The 19,721-nt window shown below is 45.9% G+C and overlaps 1 protein-coding gene across 2 annotated transcripts in view; it reads right to left on the bottom strand.

Moving 5' to 3' along the window:
• Positions 1–19,721, bottom strand: part of CSMD3 (CUB and Sushi multiple domains 3) — a 1,174,472-nt gene that overhangs the window by 185,083 nt on the left and 969,668 nt on the right. For both annotated transcript variants that reach the window (XM_037892097.2, XM_043539165.1), the window contains 2 exons: positions 11,313–11,409; positions 9,883–9,987 (listed from right to left, as the gene is read on the bottom strand). In XM_037892097.2, coding sequence (XP_037748025.1) covers positions 9,883–9,987; positions 11,313–11,409 — 202 coding nt within the window. The remainder of the gene's footprint in view (positions 1–9,882; positions 9,988–11,312; positions 11,410–19,721) is intronic.

The raw sequence follows: 19,721 nt of genomic DNA, 5'->3' as shown, positions 1-19,721 counted from the left end.
CTTTGTCAAAATTCTTTGCCTGTACCACACTTAGTCCCATGGACCTTTCCAAAGTTCTGACACCAAATACACCCTTCGCACCCTCTAACTAAGGCTACGTCTATGCTGCGAGTGGGGGGTGTGATTCCCCTGCTCATGTGCCCATACTCGCACTAGCTCTCATCGAGTTAGCCTGAGTATAAACAGTAGCTACTGTAGCACTGGTTATGGCAGTGGTGGCACAACTGAGACGTGCCGAGCACGAACACCTGAAAACTGGTGGGTATGTACTCGGCCCGGCTCAGCCATGCATTTACTGCCACTACCAGTGGTACTGTGGCTACAGTGCTATTTGTACTTGTGCTACCTTGATGAGAGATAGTGTGAGTATGTGTACACGAGCAGGGGAATCATACCCATGGCTTGTAGTGTAAACACAGCCTAAGACTGGAGAGACTGGGTTTTTTGGTCCTAAGGAAGTACAGAGGTAAAAGTACAGTAGTATAGTTTTGAATTTTGCAATGACCTATAGTAACCTGGAGCATGACATTGACCAGCCTTCTTATTATTAATAGGGGACTTAGCACAAGTCCTGTAAACTATCATGATGGTTATGAATGCTGATGGTATAGGGTGTTCACATACTGTGTATTTTGACTATTCACTATTCATAGTGCATGATTGGTTCCCTAAGTTGTTTCTGCTTCTTAATTGGATATTCAAAATATTAATAAACAAGAGAATGAGAATCAAAAAGGAATTCAACATGGTCAGTTCAGTACAAGAGTATTTTTTCAAGACTTTTGCATCTCTTGAATACTTGTGATTAAAAAAAGAAAAACAAAAAAAACCACACACTTAACTTACTAATACGAATGATAAAGGGAAAGGGTTGTGAAAACCATGGAAGCAAATGTCTCGTTCTTTCATGCCTCCCTCCCCCAAATGTTCACAAATACCTTTTTGCATTAATAATTTGCTCTAAAAATGAAACATCACAAAGGAAGTTGTGGATAAAGTACAGTTCAAATACAGAAACCTTAAAAGTAATAATTCACTTTTTAATTTTTAGTCCTCTTTATTTTTATGGATGTTCTTGTCAGCTAATGATGTTAAAATGATGGCAGATACTAAATATATGATTGTGCAGGAGTTGCTTTTTAAATGTATGTTGGCAGCTTGTATTCATTGCTAAATTGAAATAGGTGTTGCATAGGCAGAAAATAGGTATGAGGCAATTAATATTGATGGGCACCCAATTAATCTCAAAATACTATTAATAGTAATCCATTACCTAATTAGTAGAAGGAGTAAAGACAACAATTTACAGTAAGCCTAAAACTCTATAGAGTAAGAATCAATACACGAACTGTATTTAACCATTACAAAACACTCTGTTACATTAAATTTTGAGAGACTTGAGTCAACGCAGTGTGTTTACATATTTAGGGTAGTTCATAGTTCATGCATTATGCTTAAGGCTATGATTTTGTCATGGACATTTTTAGTAAAAGTCACGGACAGGTCACAGGCATTAACAAAAATTCACGCACGCTGTGACCCGTCCCTGAATTTTACTAAAAATGTCCATGACAAAACAGGGTGGGAGGAGTGTTCAGCACCCTGCCTTGCTGTGGCTGGGAGCTGCGGCCCTTGCCCAGTGACTGGGAGCTGGGTGGGACCCCCTTTTGTGGTGGCTGGGGAGCTGCTGGGGGATTCCTCCCCTCCACCCACGATCCCAGCGGCTGGGGAGCTGTTGGGGGATGCCCCCACTGAGTCCTGTGGCCCCGGTGGCTGGGGAGCTGCCAGGGGATTCCTCCCCGCTGCCCTCAGCCACGGCGCCTGTGAAGCTGCCGTGGGATTCCCACCAGGCTGCCCGCAGTCACGGGATTCCACCACAGGAGGTGACGGTACCTTGCAGCTCCCAGCGGCTGAGGGCTGAAATCATAGAGGTGACTTCCACGACCTCCGTGACCAAATCGTAGCCGTAATTATGCCTATTAAAAATACTTAAGGACTCTATATACAAGTAAACACACACAGGAAAAAGAGTAATGATGAGAAAAGAGCCCTATTCCGGTTTGGGGTATATATGTTCAATACCTTGATGCAAAGCAGATGCATCATTACACCCAGTCTAAACTATTTTGTAAAAATAAGTGCCAGTTCTCCTTGGCTAGTTACATGAAGAAGCACATCTGGATTTCTCAGTAATTCAAACATTGTCACTCAGGACAGGGAAGTGTACAAAATAACTATTAATGAAGGATGTATTTGGATTGAAACAGATGGAAGCATTGCTCTTGAAAATTCCCATTTGAAATGAAAAATAATCACTATGACAAGGCAAAGTATTTTCCCATAGACTTGTCTACTCTATATTATGAAAGATGGCTCTAAATGATATACACTATATTGAATAATGCACATGCTTCTAGTCAGGGCCGTTCTTAGACCAAATGGCACCCGAGGCGAGGGACATCTTCACCCTCCTCCACTTGTTAAACTTTTGAATACCTTATTTTTTTATTGGATTTGTACCCCATTTCATGAATTTGATGCACAATTTGCATGTATGATATATTCCTGTCATATAAGACAATAAATTTGTACTCTAGGATCTGTAAATCTGTATTTATTCATGCCATATATAAGCAAATAAAAAACATGTTTCCTCTAAGCCTATAGAAACTTTTTAATTTTAAGAATAACTGAAATGTACTAACATCAAGAAATTGAACTGTGCACCAACACCGGGGGTGGGGGGGCGGGCAGTATTAAATAGTGTTACAGTAGGTGACAGCCTTAGAATGTCACTAAAGCCTAGTCCTTTAGTTCAAAAGGTCACAAACCGAAACACAGTGTCACAGAGATCCAAAGACTGGCCAACGGCATTTTCAAGCCATAAAACAGAAAGCGATGTCAGTCTCTCATCGGCCATCATCGATCAAAGATATGTTTTAATGAACCTGAGATTCAAAAAGTTCTACTTGCAACTGTGACTGGCAGCGTGAGCGGAATCCTCAAAGCTATCCATACATTAGGAATAGCGTCCTTCAGCTCTGCATTGTGAGTGAATTGGAGAACTTGGAGTGGAGAGTGCTTCCCATGTGGCAAAATGTGATGGATGTTGTCCAGTTCGACATAGACATTATCATTAACATCCGAACACTCTCCATGTGTCAACATCTACTGAAGGTCTGTACCAATTGTTCATGAGTGTTTTCCTGTCTTACTAAGGTCAGACAACTGCCCAAGTCTTTTTGTGGTGCTTCAATTGTTCGAACCTTTCTTCAATGGACACTCAAGCAGTGTCAATGAGTGAGCAAAAAACCCTCCCTCTTGAACTTTTCTTCCGAGCATCTCATCACTTCATCTCTATCATCGTTACCAAACTGTCTCTTCTTCCAATTAATATGCTTTTTCTGCCATTTCTTTGTCAGCAGTGATGGCACCTCTGTAGACCACAACATAATTAAGGCAGCTTCTCATCAAAGTAGTAGCAGTCACGATGGCAAAAGCATGGCAGAAGAACGAACAATATTTCTTTTATATTGTTGTTTAAATAGGTGTTTGATAGATATCTCTGGTGTCTCATTAAATATGTCCTTTATTAGTTGCTACTTACACTCTTCACCTCTTAAAACACAAGTACATTTTCACAATTACACAGTAAAACAAGGTTTACAATGTTGCACCTGGGCGCCAACTTCACTACGGTTTGTTTTTATATCTCACTAACTGACTGGCGATGCCCCACCCCCTCATATACCCACAAGGGCATGGCTGACAACATTTTAGGAGGTTCAAGGAAAATGAATTCTCAGAAAATCTGGAAGAGCCACAAAATTCCACAAAGGTTCAGAACATTCTAGGAGGTTAGTAAAAAATTAATCCACTTACAGAATATCTGAAATAGTAATAATCAAAGACCATCTGACCTGCATGGGGGAGAACTGTGGCGCTATACCCTGGCCCTTTTGTCGCTAACAACAAAAATAGCATCCCAATCCCGGTGCCCCCCAACCCTGGCACCCTGGGCGTTGCCTCAGCACCACTGCTGCTATGGCCAAGAGTGTGGCAATCAAAAAGTAGCCACAACTGCCTAGCAACTAAAGGTGCAAAGCAGGAAATTCTGGCCAGGTGTGATATATGGTCAAGGAAGCGGGGAGGTATATGATCAGAGGGGGGCTGGTGCGTGCTAAATCAGCACATGCCTTTAGCAGACTCCACTGTAGGCTCTTATGGAATCCTGACTGAAAATTAAAGCTGATTCTCTCAAGTGGAAAATCCTGAGAGAAGGTGATGCTAAATCTGCCCTGAGGTTTCAGCGGCATGTTGGCATAGGGAAGTATAATTAGTACCAGGTTCAGTACCTGGACTGGTGGTTGGGAATGTGCCAATTTTTAATCAACAAATAAATGTGTAGAAGAATATATATGTGTGACTGTTACCTCCAAAGGTTAAGAAGGTTTTCTTCCAATGAAAAACAATACAAATGAACACATTGAAAGAAAATGCCAATTATATTGTATCAGCATATTTAAAGTAGGCTTCCTCGTATCCTAATTTTCTTCATATCTGTTTCTATGCAGTGACAGTGTAAATACGGAAGAAGAACTAGTGCTAAAATAAACTAAAATAACCTGATCTAATTTACTCAGAACATGCAACACAAATGTCTGACACGCTAATGAATTACAAACAAACAAACCACTTACCATCTTGTCTTAATGCAATGCAAACAAAGAATGAGGCTTGGTTTCCTTTGCCAACATTCTGCTATCAAATTCATGATTCATCCCCTGCAGAATCCCTCCACCTTCCCACCATGAAGGAATACAAGGGGACAGATAATGGGGGCTCAGTCTGACAAGATTTAAAATTTCCCCTCACCTCATGGCCTAATAGGATCTCCCAGTGCTTGTGGGTCATGTGCTCAGGTTTACCACAGAAACTGGAACCGTAAAGCCTCTTACCATGCTCAAAAGACACTAGACAGAAGTTAGGACCATACTGATGATCCCCATGCAATTAGGGACGGGGGGTGTTGAAGGATGGGGTGTTATCTCTGTACTTATTATCCCCTACTTCCAAGACACAGTGAGAAAAGTGGAAAAACAAAACAAAACAAACAAATAACCGAAAAGCCACCTTGCCAATACTGCCCAGAAGAAAAAGTTCCTTTCTGACCCCAAAAGGTGATTGGGTTAGACCCACAACAAGCCTGGAAACCAGCTCTGACAGATACAGCACTTATAAGGCAGGGGAGTGGGGCACCTTCCAGCAGCAAAAATGACTGTTGTGCCTGGGGATTCATACCATGGGGAGTGATGGTGGGGTCTTTCCCTGGAGCCAATCAGCTCCCTCAGCCTCCTAAACTGGCCAGTGCATGCCCAAGCAAAGTGGAGATTCTACTCTACTCTCCAAAGCCCAGGCTCAAGTAGACCCACTATGTGCATGCTGAGCACTCAGGTGAGACAAGGAGGATAACCTTGGTACCCCATTGCCTTCTTCCAACCAGTACTCCAGGGAGTGGCCACCTCCTCTGCTGGTCTGATCAAATCACCCCTCTCAATCCCTTGCTAAAATAAGAAGGGATATTTGAAGATGCCTTTTCCCAATCCACAACAACTCCCATCAAACCATGTGCGAAGTAATGAAGAATTTGTCTTCTTGTCAGATTAAACAAATCCATGGGATAAACCAGGATCCAGAGGTCCATCCTTGATAACCATTGCTTTGTTCTGACAGAGAATGGGTTCTCACAGTATTCCAGCAGCACAGAACAATATTGTTTTGTGGTGGTGATGGGGTATGTGTGTGTGAATAACATGTTTCCTATTGTCTTTAAGTCTCAATTACACAAGTTCTACTATTTTGCCTGGCTATATAGGACTGTGCTCACATGCAAACACACACACACACACTTTCTGAGACTCCATATATTGTAGAATAAATTGTGATCTTTTTATGCTCCTACATATTTGTTCTTGCATTTGCTGATTATGCATATGCTACATTTAAAACTATATAAGCACTTGTGTTTAATTCAATTAATTCAATTTTTAATTTTTATATTATACTTGATGAGTAATTGTCATAATTTTTACAGCTTAATTTCTTCCTCAGTGATGATTCACTTATATGATCTATACAATTTCATAGATTTCAAAGCCAGAAAGGATAATTTATTTTGACCTCCATACCACAAGCCATAGCTCTTTACTCAATAATTCTTACAGAGAGCCCAATTACTTGTGTATGAAATAGAGGATATCTTTTATATCCATATCTATATCTCCAAGCGATGGAGAATGTACCACATCCCTTGGTTATCTGTTCCACTGGTTAATTTGTGCCTTGTTTTCCATTTGAATTTTTCTAGCTTCAACTTCCAGTTATTGGATCTTGTTTCGTCTTTTTCTAACACATTGAGTGCTATCCTCAGTTATCTTCTCCTTCTGTAAGTACTTATAGATCTTGATCAAGTCATCTTAATCTCCTCTTCAATAAAATAATAGTTTCACCTTTTTAAGTCTCTCAATGTAAGCTGTGTTTTCTATATACCAGTTCATTCTTTGAGCTCTCTAAACACACTCCTATTTTTCAACATCCAGTTTAAATTGTGGACACCAAAACTTTGTCACAGTATTCTGCCTCACCAATATTGTAATGAGAAGTAATTCCAGTTCCCTAACCCCACTCATTTCTCACTTTTTATATATCCAAGGAATACATTCGCACTCCAATCCACAGCATTCCACTGGAAGGCCATGTTCAATTTATTATAAACTGTCATCCATAAATCTTTTTTCAGATTAATTGTTTTCCAGGATAAAGTCCCCCACCATGTAAGTGTGGCCTATGTCCTTTGTTCCTAGATATATGACTTTGCCTTTTGGCTCAGTTAAAACAAATGTACAATTGTGTCTCACACACCAAACTCTCCAGATAGATCTGTAGAAATTTTAATTTAGTACTGCACTTTAATTTACTACTGCATTAACCTTTGTGTCACCTGCAAAGTTAATCAGCAATGATTTCATGGTTTCTTCTATGTTATTGATAAAAATACTAAATGGCAATGGGTGGAGCACAAATACTTTTCAGACTTCACTACCCCCATGCTTGTCCATTAAGAATTACATTATGAGGTCAATCAATTAGCCACTTGTTAATCCCTTTATTATATAATATATTGAATTTATATAGTACTTTTTTTATTCAGAATGTCATGTTATACTAAGTCAATCAGTTTGCAGATGACTAAATATATTATGTCAACACACTTACCCGTATCAAACTTCTAATTTAATCAAAGAATGACATAAAATTAATTCAACAAGCTCTAAAGTCCTTGAAACCGTGTTTTCTGTCAAAAAGCATGTAAAATTATATTCACATCCTGTAAGTCTTTATCGATTGAGATTTAGATTAAATTCACTCCTTTAAACAAGAATGATGACCATGACATCTAAATCTTATATACAAAAACAACATGTATGTATGTATGTATGTATGTATGTATGTACGTATGTACGTATGTATGTATATCCTTTTATAATGTGTCATTTTATAAGAGGCAAACAATACTAAGCAAAAAAAATAGTAAAAAAGATTTTGAATAGTGTACTGTCCAAAGGCATGAGTGGGTACAGTACAGTTAGCAATATACAGAAGAAGTGCTTCTTTTTTACAAGGCGATAACCACGTCTTGGGCTGAATATACATGGAGGCCAAGGCTCCCCAGGTATTTTGGATTCAGAGTTTATTAGCCCAGGATACACTTACTGCAGCATTAAGAGAGGAAGCTCTATTGTTATTATTATGCTGACATAATAATAGGTTGGTATTATTAAGATGACATTTTAATAGAATATTAAGAATTAAAATGAAATAAAATAAACTATAAAAGCTTAAAAGCATTTGGTGCATCCTCTTCACTCCCCCATCCTATCCCCCTTTTCTCCTTCATTTCCCAGTCTCCCTCCTTCATATGCATCTTTCCCAATAACTCTTCTTATTGGCAAGTCTCTTTCTTTTAGATTAGGTATGCATATTTTTATATTATTTCAAAAATATATTTGGAAGTAGGAACTGGTATTCCATTGTAAACAACCAATATAAACATTATGAAATTTACTGTGGGGACAACAGAGATAATGGAGCTCAGAAAAGTTTAACCATTAAAACAAACAAACAAATAAAACACTTTCCCTTTTATCAGGTTCAGTCTCATTTAATTTTGTTTGAATATATTGTTGTATTTATTTATATTATGGAGTTTTTCTTCATCACTCTACAGATGTGAGAAGCTGAAGTGGTACCCTTTCAGAAGGAAAACAGCTGAAAAATTCTTAGTATAGAAGCTAACCAGATCAGAAGAATTACAGTAACCAATACCAAGTGTACAGTTATAGAGAAACGACCATGTAGCGATTGTGCAAGACCCTGCCTTCTGACTAATTAATATAGATTGTCAAGTATGGGATTTGCATACTGTAAAACTGCTCAGAAGATCAGTAATTATACGTATTAGTCAACAGAACCAATTAGAGCACAGGGAATTGTGCACCTAGGAAAAATGTAAAGAACTCTATCAATGACTGTCAGAATTCTTGCGCAAGGACTGGCTGAGACAATCCAATTTAATCATAAAATATTGTCATAATTATTGTTATAAATAAGTAGAAATGAGAAGACGCTTGTATTACTACTACTGTCATCAACAATGAAAATTTTTCAGATAATTCTCTTCTATTCTGTTCAGGTTCTTATACCATCCTCATCATCATATCTGAACACTTTCCAATAATTTATGAAGCAACATGACTAACATCTGTCACATGTGGCTTTTAATTTCTTTCATCTTTTTCCCAGGGAAAAATATGTGTTCAATGAAGTGGTTTGTTTTGGTGGGTTTTTTTTTAAATAAATTATATATACACTTTGTCAGGTGTTTATATTAGAGAAGGCAAGATTGAAGAAGTACACTTTACACTTGCAGCAGAAGGTGATGAAGGTTGTGATGGTTCTTAATTAGCAGAGGAAGTAGTACAAGTCACTAGTATAACAAAATAACAATATTAACAGCACTTAGCTTTAGTACAAGAGCATTTAATTTTGCTATGGACTTTCCGGCTTTCCACAATCACGGAAGACCCTAAATTGAGAGATGTTCTATAACTATATAGGTTTTTAGATGGAATATGATGCTTATGCTACTGAATCTTCTCTTCCATGTGGAAAACTTATTTTAAATGAATGTTGTGTATTTGATTAGGTAATTACAGCATTTAGTTCCTTCACTGACTAGTTGTGGAATCGCACAACAGATTAGTGTGCTTTAGCTAGATTATTTCAGAAATGAATGTTCTCTTTTCAGCTCTACGTAATGGAAATTTTTTTTCACTATATCAAATAATACATTTAAAAATATTTAAAATTATTGGCAGTATCTAAGTAAATTATTCTTAATTAGTCCATGAACGCAATAATACAAGGTTATTATAATTACTGTAACAACAATATGCATAAAAGGTACTTAATCTTTCTTTGTCTCTTTTGCCTTGGGTTATGGACTCAAAATTTTGTGTGGGTGCTATGTACAAAAATTTACCTGTATTTACTCCTCACTATGGTGTAATCAGAAAAGCATTCACACATGAGAAAACATAAGGGGAGTACAAAATGAATTAGACATGCCACTCCCAGCGACACAGACTGCAGGTCTAGTCTTGTTTCCATTGGAATCAAAGGTTGCCACTGACTTCAAAGGTATGAGTGATTGGCTCATTGTGTGCAACAGGTTGAACTTTACCCCTTCACAGCATACATGTATGTCTGAAAAATAACACCTTTCAACAAACTCTTTGACTTAATCTATTGTATGTGCATTACCTGTATATTCAAGATGAAACCCAGCAGCTGAAACACTAATATCAGACTGAAAGTTTAGGTATAAGTTGTTAGATGTGCTGTTGAGCAGTAGAGGAATTGTAGTTCCTGAAAAGAGAAAGCAAAATATTATTCCATTATGACGATGCTTCAAAGCAGAAATCCAGAGTTATTCATAAGTAGCTATATGATATTCTTCCAGAAAAATGTAAATAAAAAACGCACAGAAGTTCACCGAATTATACCGTATAACCAGCTTCAGCGAGAGGGCATCACTGTGGGAGTGTTGTTGTATACCAGTTCCTCTTAGAGATTTGATAACATGCTCAATGTATCACAGGCTTGGAGGAGAGAGCTGTAGTTACTAGAGCCATTTGATCTAATTTGCAGGTTTCCCACTCACACACTTTTATTAGGAAGAGTATTATTTATTAAGAGTGGCATAAAAGAAAGGTGCAAATACTATAATCACTATGATCTGAACAGTTACAATTAAATATAACAGCAATTCTTAACACATCTCCATTGCTAGTCAGCTTATTACTTGTCAATATCAAAGCACACATGGGTATTGAGGAGGATTTTGGAGGACAGAACAGTGGTCTTATAGAGTAGTTCCTGGATGACATTTAACAAAAAGGAAGGGGTGGAATGGAAGAAAGTACAACAAGGGTGTGGATGATCTAGAGAAGATAAAAGCCATACTTTAAGAGATAATGGAGATATTTTCAAAGATAAATCAATGAATCAATCTGATACACACACTCTTCTGCCAAGAAACACAGAGAGAAACACTTCTTTTGGTTCTGGACTTCTGTGCTCTTTCATTTTGTGCATTGTGACAGCTATTAAGAGTTTTCTTTTCATGAGAGGGTTGGCTGAAGGTTGGGGAAATGGTGGATATTAATTGGCCGTCCTTTATATTAAGCTGAAATGCATGTTTTAATTTAATTTAATTTAATGGAGAAGGCAGCCAGAGAATAGGATGGTTAACTGTTTATTAAAATTTCTCTAAGATCTGTGCCCTCACAAACCCCGTTGCAGGACTGGGGACTAAATAAATAGTAGCATAAAAAAAACCCAAAAACCAAAAAACCAAAAACAGAATAGAAATACAGGAGTGTATTTTTGGAACCGAAGACCATTATTTTTCTATATGTATGAAACCACTGAATCATTACAGCAGTAGGAGATGACATCCATGGGAATATTGCATGTACTTTGAGGCCCTCTAAATTTCACTCGTAATATATTTTAAAAAATCTTTCAAGTTTTCAGCATTACGATTCAAGGCCCTGTTGGCTGGAACAAAGGCTATAACAAGTGTGAACTGTCATTTTCAGAAGAAACACAGAAAAGACCTACAAAGAGCTTTGTGTTTACAATAAAGAGCTGCATCTATAATTTACTTGGTATACACTCTCCTCACTCACCTGAATAACTTCCAAGCCTTGGAGCATTGTTGTCAGCACCATCGTAAAAGTCCAAAGAATCCCAGTTGTGCTCTGTAGCAAAACTCACAACCTGCACCTAAGAATGAAAATGGAAGGCACAGAGTATGATTTAATTTACAGAAAAAAACCTGTAAATTATAGTCTGTGTCTTCTTATGCCAACAGCAATCCTGTAGTTACAAGTTGTCATTTTGAATCATGCAAAAGTTGTGTAAAGCTATGCTCTTTATTGGGAGTAGAAAACCCCAGCTCGTGAAGCTAGCAAAAATGTTTCTTTGGTTTTTCAAATCTCTGATTCTGACTTATAAATTTTGTGACCATTAGCTAGGACAATATGTTCCCTCTGAAAGGAACCACAGAGCCTTGTGTGCTAACTGAGGACACGCTGTGGCTCGATGGATGATATTTGAAGACCACTGAGGGGGAAAATGGAACAAAAGGCCAGATTTATAAAGTATTCAGGCACATAAAGACGTACATAAGAACGGCCCTACTGGGTCAGAGCAAAGGTCCATCAAGGCCAGTATCCTGTTTTCTGACAGTGGCCAGTGCCAGGTGCCCCAGAGGGAATGAACAGAACAGGTAATCATCAAGTGATCCATCCCCTGTCGCTCATTCCCAGCTTCTAGCAAACAGAGGCTAGGGACACCATCTCTGCCCATCCTGGCTAATAGTCACTGATGGACCGATACTCCATGATATATCCTCCATGATAGTTCTTGAAACCTGTTTTGGTCTTGGCCTTCACAACATCCTCTGGCAAGGAGTTCCACAGGTTGACCGTGGTGTTATGTGAAGAAATGCTTCCTTTTATTTGTTTTAAATCTGCTGCCTATTAATTTCATTTGGTGACCGCTAGTTCTTGTGTTATGAGAAGTAGTAAACAACACTTCCTTATCTACTGTCTCTATACCAGTCATGATTTTACAGACCTCAATCATATCTCCCCTTAGCCGTCTCTTTTCCAAGCTGAAAAGTCCCAGTCTTATTAATATCTCCTCATACGGAAGCCATTCCATACCCCTAACCATTTGTGTTGCCTTTTTCGAAACTTTTCCAATTCCAATATATCTTTTTCGAGATGGGGCAACCACGTCTGCACAAAGTACTGAAGATGTGGGCGTACCATGGATTTATATAGAGGCAACATGACATTTTCTGTCCTATTATCTATTCCTTTCTTAATTATTCCCAGCATTCTGTTCGCTTTTTTGACTGCCGCTGCACATTGGGTGGATGTTTTCAGAGAACTATCCACAATGACTTCAAGATCTCTTTCTTGTGTGGTAACAGCTAATTTAGACCCCATTATTTTATATTGTGACAGGATCGGGCCAGATGGCTACAGGAGAGTAATTTTTTTTTTTGAAGCAAAAAAAAATGTATTTGCGTAACACACTTACACAAATCACCAAAGAAGATAAAACAAAACTATGCAACAAAACAAAAGCAAATGCAATGTATAACACAGCAGCCTTCAGGGGAGAGAAGTGTTCAGGTTTGCCTGGGCCCAGAGCGGGGGGGCTTCCTCGACACTCATGGTCTTCCACCACCTCGATTTACGTAGTGCCACGCCCAGTGTCACCAACTATTCCTCTCCTGAGAGTGCCCAACAAGATGGGCAAGGGTGCGGGGTGGGCAGTTTGGGGGGGTGCATGCACCCACGTGTGAAAAGGCCCCTCCTAGGTCACGGTGATGATGGTATCCACAGCAGCAATGGCTGGGGCTGGGGTCTCTCGCTCTTCCCCTCAATCAACGGGTCAGACGGAGGGAACCGGATGGGGTCACTGAGCAGAGAACCTCAGACAATGCCCACTGCTCCTCGAAGGCGTCAAGGGAGTCGGTGAATGCCGCCCAGAGGAACTCCACCCGGATACGTGAGTGTACTGAGGATCAGAAAATGGCCCTACAGTCGCAGGAAGCTTCATTGGCCAACCTCCTCTCTCTGGTTTTATAGATGGCTGTTTTAGCTAGGGCTAGGAGGAGGTTAACCAGGAGATCCCGCGACTTTGTGGGGCCATGGATGGGGAGTGTGTAAACGAAAAGGTGAGGGGAAAAATGCAGCCAAAAGCGTAATAAAATAGTTGTGAGGAGCTGGAAAAGGGGCTGCAGCCTGGCACACTCTAAATATATGTGTGCCAGGGTTTCCCTCACCTTGCAAAAAGGGCAAGTATCTGGGATGGGGGTGAACCGCATCAAAACATGCCCGTGCTCACAGCTCCGTGAAGAAGCTGCCAACTGATGTCCCCGACGGGCCTCGGGACCAAGGTGGAATACAGGCTGGCCCACCGGGGCTGCTCACCCTCCAAAGGTGGCAGGAGGTCCCACCACTTTGTATCGGGGCGGGACACCAGGGTGAGGGCATGAAGGGTGTGAAGCGTGAGTGTGTATAGATGTTTCCTTGGCGCGGTTTGGAAGCTGACCGACTGCACTTCATGCAGCTAGCTCGCAGTGAAAGGGTGAGGGGTTTGTTGGGATCTACGGGGTAGGGGCCCAATTGAAAGGTCCGGTGGGCCTGGGGTAGAGGGTGGGCGGGGTGCACCCTTGCGAAGGGCTTGGTTGAGATAAGCCCGAGCAGCGGGCATCAAAGCAGCCTTCACCTCCTGAAGTACGCGCCGGGGGGTACGAGGTCTGGAGAGCCCCATGCGCCAAGTGAGCGTCAGGGGATCCAGCTAGTCTCCCCAGTCGTAGTCCAGGAGGTCTCCGACTCTCATGACTTCCACCAGGACCAAACTCTGGCGCACTGAGCGGGACTCTGCCACCTGCACACGGAGCTGGGGGTTGTGTAGCAGGGGCTCCGCAAGGAGATCTGCTCCCACGGTGGCCGTCGCGGACCTGGTCATTGAAAACAGTTTCCAGGTCCGGAGGAGGTCCTGGTAGAAGACCGGCAGCCTGGAGAGGTCTCGTGGAAAACCTCTCGGACAGAGATAAAAGAGCTGCCGGTCGTATCGGAGCTCTTGGAAGCGGCGTAGGAAGGCGTGTGCCAGTATGCTCCACGTCGAATTACCTGCACTATAGAGGAGCCTCTGCAGGGCCTGGAGGCGGAAGACATGGACCTGAGTGTGCAGACACTTCAGGCCCTGACCTCTTTCCTTCAGGGGTAGATGAAGAACCCCAACAGGGGCCCAGTGCATTCCTGACCAAAAGAACTCCAGAATCGATGTCCGGAGGTTGGTCAGGAAACCCGGGGCCGGGACCAGGGTGTTGAGCTGGTACCAGAGCATGGACAGGACAGGTTGGTTAAGAACCAGCGCTCTCCCTCGGAGGGAGAGACATCGGAGTAGCCTCGTCCATTTCCGGAGCCGCTCTATCACCCCGCCTTCTAAATTTTGCCAGTTCTCCGGCGGAGAAGGGTGCGTGGCAGAAAGGTAAATGCCTAGGTAGAGCAGCGGATCCGCGTTCCACCAGATAGTTTGAAGCGTGGGTGGGAGGGAGTTCACCTGTCACCAGTCCCCCACCGCCAAGCCAGAGCTCTTGACCCAGTTGACTCGGGCGGAGAAGGCTGCCGAATAGATGGCCTGGCAAGCCTCCACCCATGCCAAGTTGCCCGGGTCCTGGACCACGAGGAGCACGTCATCGGCATACGCCGACAGGACCAGCTGCAGCTCCGGCTCCCGCAGCACCAACCCTGTCAACCTCCTTTGGAGGAGACAGAGGAAGGGCTCGATCGCCAGAGCATTCAGCTGGCCCCAGAGGGGGCATCCCTGCTGTACTCCTTGCCCGAAGCTGACCGGTTTGGTCAGGGTCCAGTTGAGCCTAATCAGACACTCCGTGGAAGCGTACAGCACCCGGAGAAAACTCACAAACTGAGGTCCAAATCCAAAAGCCTGCAAAGTGCCCAGGAAGTACCCATGGTCCACTCTATCAAACGCCTTCTCCTGATCAAGAGACAGGAGGGCGAACGACAGACCGTCTCTATGCCCGAGTTCCAAAAGGTCTTGGACTAGAAATAGGTTGTCAAAAATGCTGCGGCTTGGGACAGTGTAGGTCTGGTCTGGGTGGATCACGTCCGCCAGCACGGACCCTAGCCGCAGCGAGATTGCTTTCGCTATGATTTTGTAGTCCGTGCTAAGGAGTGAGACGGGACGCCAATTTCGTAAATCGCGGAGGTCCCCCTTCTTTGGCAACAAGGCGAGCACTGCTCGCCTGCATGAAAGAGGGAGGACCCAGCCCTGCAAAGACTCAGCCCAGACAGTGGCTAGGTCTGGGCCAAGGATGTCCCAGAACACGCGGTAGAACTCCACGGTCAGCCCGTCCATGCCCGGAGATTTATTGGTGGGCATGCGACGGAGGGCTTCCGAGAACTCGGCCAGGGTGAGAGGCAGCTCTAGTCGGTCTCGGTGGCCCGCGCTGACCGTAGGGAGTTCCTCCCACAGCACCCTGCAAGGTCGGATCCAGGGAGAAAAGGCTTGTGTAGAAGTCACGGGCCCTCCCACACATCTCCACCGAATCCATGAGGGGGGGTGCCATCTTCTGCTAGAAGGCAGGTGACGTGTTTTTTGGCCCCCCTCATTTTCTCCAGGGCGTAGAAGAAGCGGGAGCCGCGATCCATCTCCCGAAGGAGGAAGATGTGGGATTGAACAAAGGCACCTTGGGCCCGATGGTCCTCGAGGGCCCGGAGCTCCTCCCGCTTCTCCCGGCACGCTCCGCAGAGGAACGGGTCCCTCTCCAGCTCTAAGACCTCCCGTTCCAACTGCTCTATCGCCGCATTTCTCCGTCACCTGGTGCCCTGGGTGTAGTCACGGCAGAAGAGCTTGGCGCGCACCTTCCCTAGATCCCACCATCGCCGCGCTGAGGGAAAGGCACGCCGCTGCTCTTACCAGGCCAGCCAGAACTCCCGGAAAGACATCACAAAGCCCTCATCCTCCAACAGGCTGTTGTTAAAATGCCAATAGGCCGGCCCCGGCCTCTCTGCACGGAGGGAGGCTGTTATGGTGGCTAGATGATGGTCAGAAAATGGGGCCGGCCGAATGTTGGAGGAGTGGGCTCGTGAAAGATGGAAACATGATAAATAAATATGGTCCAACCGGGAGTGGTGTGACCGATGGGCCTCCACCAGGACAAAGGTGAACGTGGAAGTGTCATCCGGATGGTGGTCACGCCAGACGTCCACTAGGGAGTGATGTTCGACTATTTCTCGGAGAATGTTCACGGCGGCCGGGCTCAGCTCGGTCCCCGAGCGGACCTGCTCCTCGAGGGTGGTGTTAAAGTCCCCTCCCAGGACTAGGCACTCATGAGAATCTAGGGTGCTGAGGAAGGCAGACACCAGCTGATAGAATTGCGGCCGCTTCGGGCTCATTGTCAGGGCATAGATGTTAATGAGGTTGATCACGAGCCCCTCCATATGGACTCGGAGATGCAGCAGGTGGCCCAGCACGGCCTCCGTGACCCCTAGCACCACGGGCTGTAGGTCGGGGGAGAACAGGGTCGCCACTCCAGCCTGTCGAATCGTGAAATGGCTAAAGTAGACCCCGTCCCCCCACTCCAGCCGCCAGCTGTCCTCGGCAGTCAGATCCGTATGGGTCTCCTGCAGGAAAACCACAGAGTACCCCCTCTCCCCAAGGAAAGAGAGCACTTGGGACCTGCGGAGAGCCATCCTACAGCCCGGGTGTTCAAAGTTGTGATAATGAGAGGCATCGTGAGGAGGGCTGGGGGGGCGGTGGTTCCTTGTTGGCGGGGGCGTTTGCGGCCCCCAGCGGGTCGCGCAACAATCTGTGACCCATCCCGTAAGTGAATAAATTATCACGGAAGCTGCAGACACGCCCGTAGGCCACGGCACCTTGCCTTCCTGTCCCTCTACCCTCCCTTATGAGGGCCCTTGTGGCTTGGAGGATTTGGTCAAAGTCCCACCATCGCTGGAGAGCTAGCTGTACCTTGTTGCGGGAGCCACAGGTGTCTTCTAAAAACTCCCGCAACGCTTTTCGCAGCTCATGGGGGGGTGGGGTTGCGATTTCCAGGTTATTCCCTGGTGGGGCCCTTGGTGCAGCCTCGTGGTCCACTGAGGCGGGCAGGCAGGGTGCGGACCACCGACGGGGCGTCTGACAGGCTAAAGTTATTAGGTCCGTCTGAAGTCTTCGGATAAGAGGGGGTGGCAGAGGGAAAATTGCAGCTCCTAATGGGTCATGGCAGGAAAATGCAAAGGCTGCTCCTTGGGGGGGATCCGCTAAAAAAGGGAAGGAAATAACCCCAGGGGCGGCAATAGCATTACAGGAGGAGGTGGATTGGGCAGGGACAGGGGAAGAAGCAAGTTTCTGGGCTTCGGGAGGCAAGCAGCAGAAAGGAGGCATCTCCCGATCAGATTCCAGGGTTAAGGGGGTGGGGAGGGGGCTCCCAGTAATGCCAGGTGCAGGCTCTGTGGTGGATTTGGCAGCTACGGCATCAGGTGGTGGACTACCTTCTGTAGGGTCCCTGCCCAGGAAGGCGGTTAGAGGAAGGGAGCATGGGGCAAGGGGAACTGGAGTGAGGTTGCCCAGATCGAGGTCAGCTGGCAGAAGGTCATCCTCTCCCTGGGTGACCGGGGTCAGACCTAGGGCCTCGATCTCCTCATACATGGAGGAGAGGTCGCCTTCCGCCACCCCGGGGGTCTCCCCTCTGGCGACCGCCTCGACGGTCACCTCGGGGTTCGCGGGGGTTTCGGGTGGTGTCCGAGCAGAAGGGGCTTCCCCAGGGGACTCAGAGGGGAGGGTCTCCTTTGGAGGGGAGATCCTACCTTCCAGTGCTATCGTGTCTTCCCCACCTGACACCAGCGGATGGATCTCACTCGTGGGCAGAGCGGAAGGCTCAGTGTCAGTGCCCTCCTTCTTGGTCTTCCGGGGGGCCTCCGCATCAGATGGGTAAAGCGGAGCTCGAGCCTTCCGCTTGCCTCGCTTCCCCTGGACTAGGGTCCAGCCCTCCATAGTATCGTCTGGGGGCTGGTTAGCAGGGGTCGTGTCGGGGGGCAGAGGCGATGGCTCAGGGGTTCGGGGGGGGTAACGGAGAGGCATGAGGGAGGGAGGGTTCCCCTTGGGGTTGGCCCTCTCCCATGCCCAGTAGTATCTTTGTTGCGCCCTCCTCCATAGGCTCTGCCAGATTGTTAGCAGCGAGGGCAGGGCTCCCTTGCTCGTCTGGGTGTTGTAGGGGAGGTGTCCCTTGGGCCCAGGCGGGAGTAGCAGTGGATCAAGCAGGAGGAGAGGTGGTTTCAGGTGCCGGGTGGTCAGGGGCATCGGCAACGACAGAGTCGATGTCCTGCCGGGTCTCGGGGGTCTCGGGTGCCCCTCCCCGCCAGGCCAAGGGGCAGTTTCTTCGGACATGCCCCGCTGATTGGCAGAGGTATCAATGGGCCTCTCCCGTAGAGTAGTAGACCCGGAAACAGGCTCCCTGGTAGGGGACTAGGAAGGACCCCTCGAGCGCCACTCCATCATGTGCCGCCGGCAGCGGTAGAAGCTGCACTTGCCGGCGGAACGAGAGGACGTGACGGAGGGTGGGGTCCTTGCAGCCCAACGGGAGAGAGCTGATGACAGAGACGGATTTCCCCAGGGTGGAGAGAGCGGGTAACAGGGCGGCATTGGGTAAAAAAGGAGGGACAGAGGTCAGGACTAGGCGGACGCCCAGGTCCTCTAGCGGCTCCAGGGGGACGAACACCCCCCCCCACCGCCAGGCCCTTCTCCACCACCTCCTGGGCAGCAGCCTCTGATGGTAAGAAAAAGATGACCTTCCCATTCATTTTGGAGGCCGCCACAATAGCCGTGGATCTTACCACCCTCGCCAACGCCTGCACATATGTCTCCACGTGGGGCGAGGTGGGCACCAGGAGGCAACAGACGCCATGCTTCCTGGTCATGGTGGGAAAGGGGCCCCGGCCGCTATTTATGGTAGCGGAGGCGGTGGGTGGGCGAGATGACAAGGTGGCAGGCGGGGGGGCTGCCGCCACCCGGGCATACATCCTGGGGGCCGGGGGAGGGACACTCATAGAGCTGATGGAGGGAACAGCGGGGAAGGACGCCATGATCAATGACAGGGCCGCAGCGGTGGGGGCAGCTCCTGCCATGGAGGGCCTGGTGGTTGTAGCGGGGCCCTTTCCCTTCTTCACACCCTGGCCTTGCTGGCCAACTGGGGGGGCTCTCCTAGAATCTGAGGGGGGCTGTGAGCGTGGCAGCGGCGGTAGTTGCCCCGGTGCCTCCTGCTGCCGATGCCCCAGCGGGGGAAGTGGCAGGTGTTTTGGCAGCAGTGGTGGGGGGAGAGGCAGCTGAGGTTGTTAGAGGGGCCTCACCCCTTTCATTCCCTGCCATCATGAGCAGGGAGAGAAGGGGAGACACCAGAAGGAGGAGGGGGGAGGGGGAAGCAAATTAACCACTCCTCCCTGTTGGGCTGCAGGCCAGGGGTGGGCAAATGGGTCAGCCTGGACAGGGGG

Source organism: Chelonia mydas, chromosome 2, assembly GCF_015237465.2.
Source record: "Chelonia mydas isolate rCheMyd1 chromosome 2, rCheMyd1.pri.v2, whole genome shotgun sequence".
NCBI classification, from domain to species: Eukaryota; Metazoa; Chordata; order Testudines; family Cheloniidae; genus Chelonia; species Chelonia mydas.
This window is presented reverse-complemented; position numbering and strand designations above follow the sequence as displayed.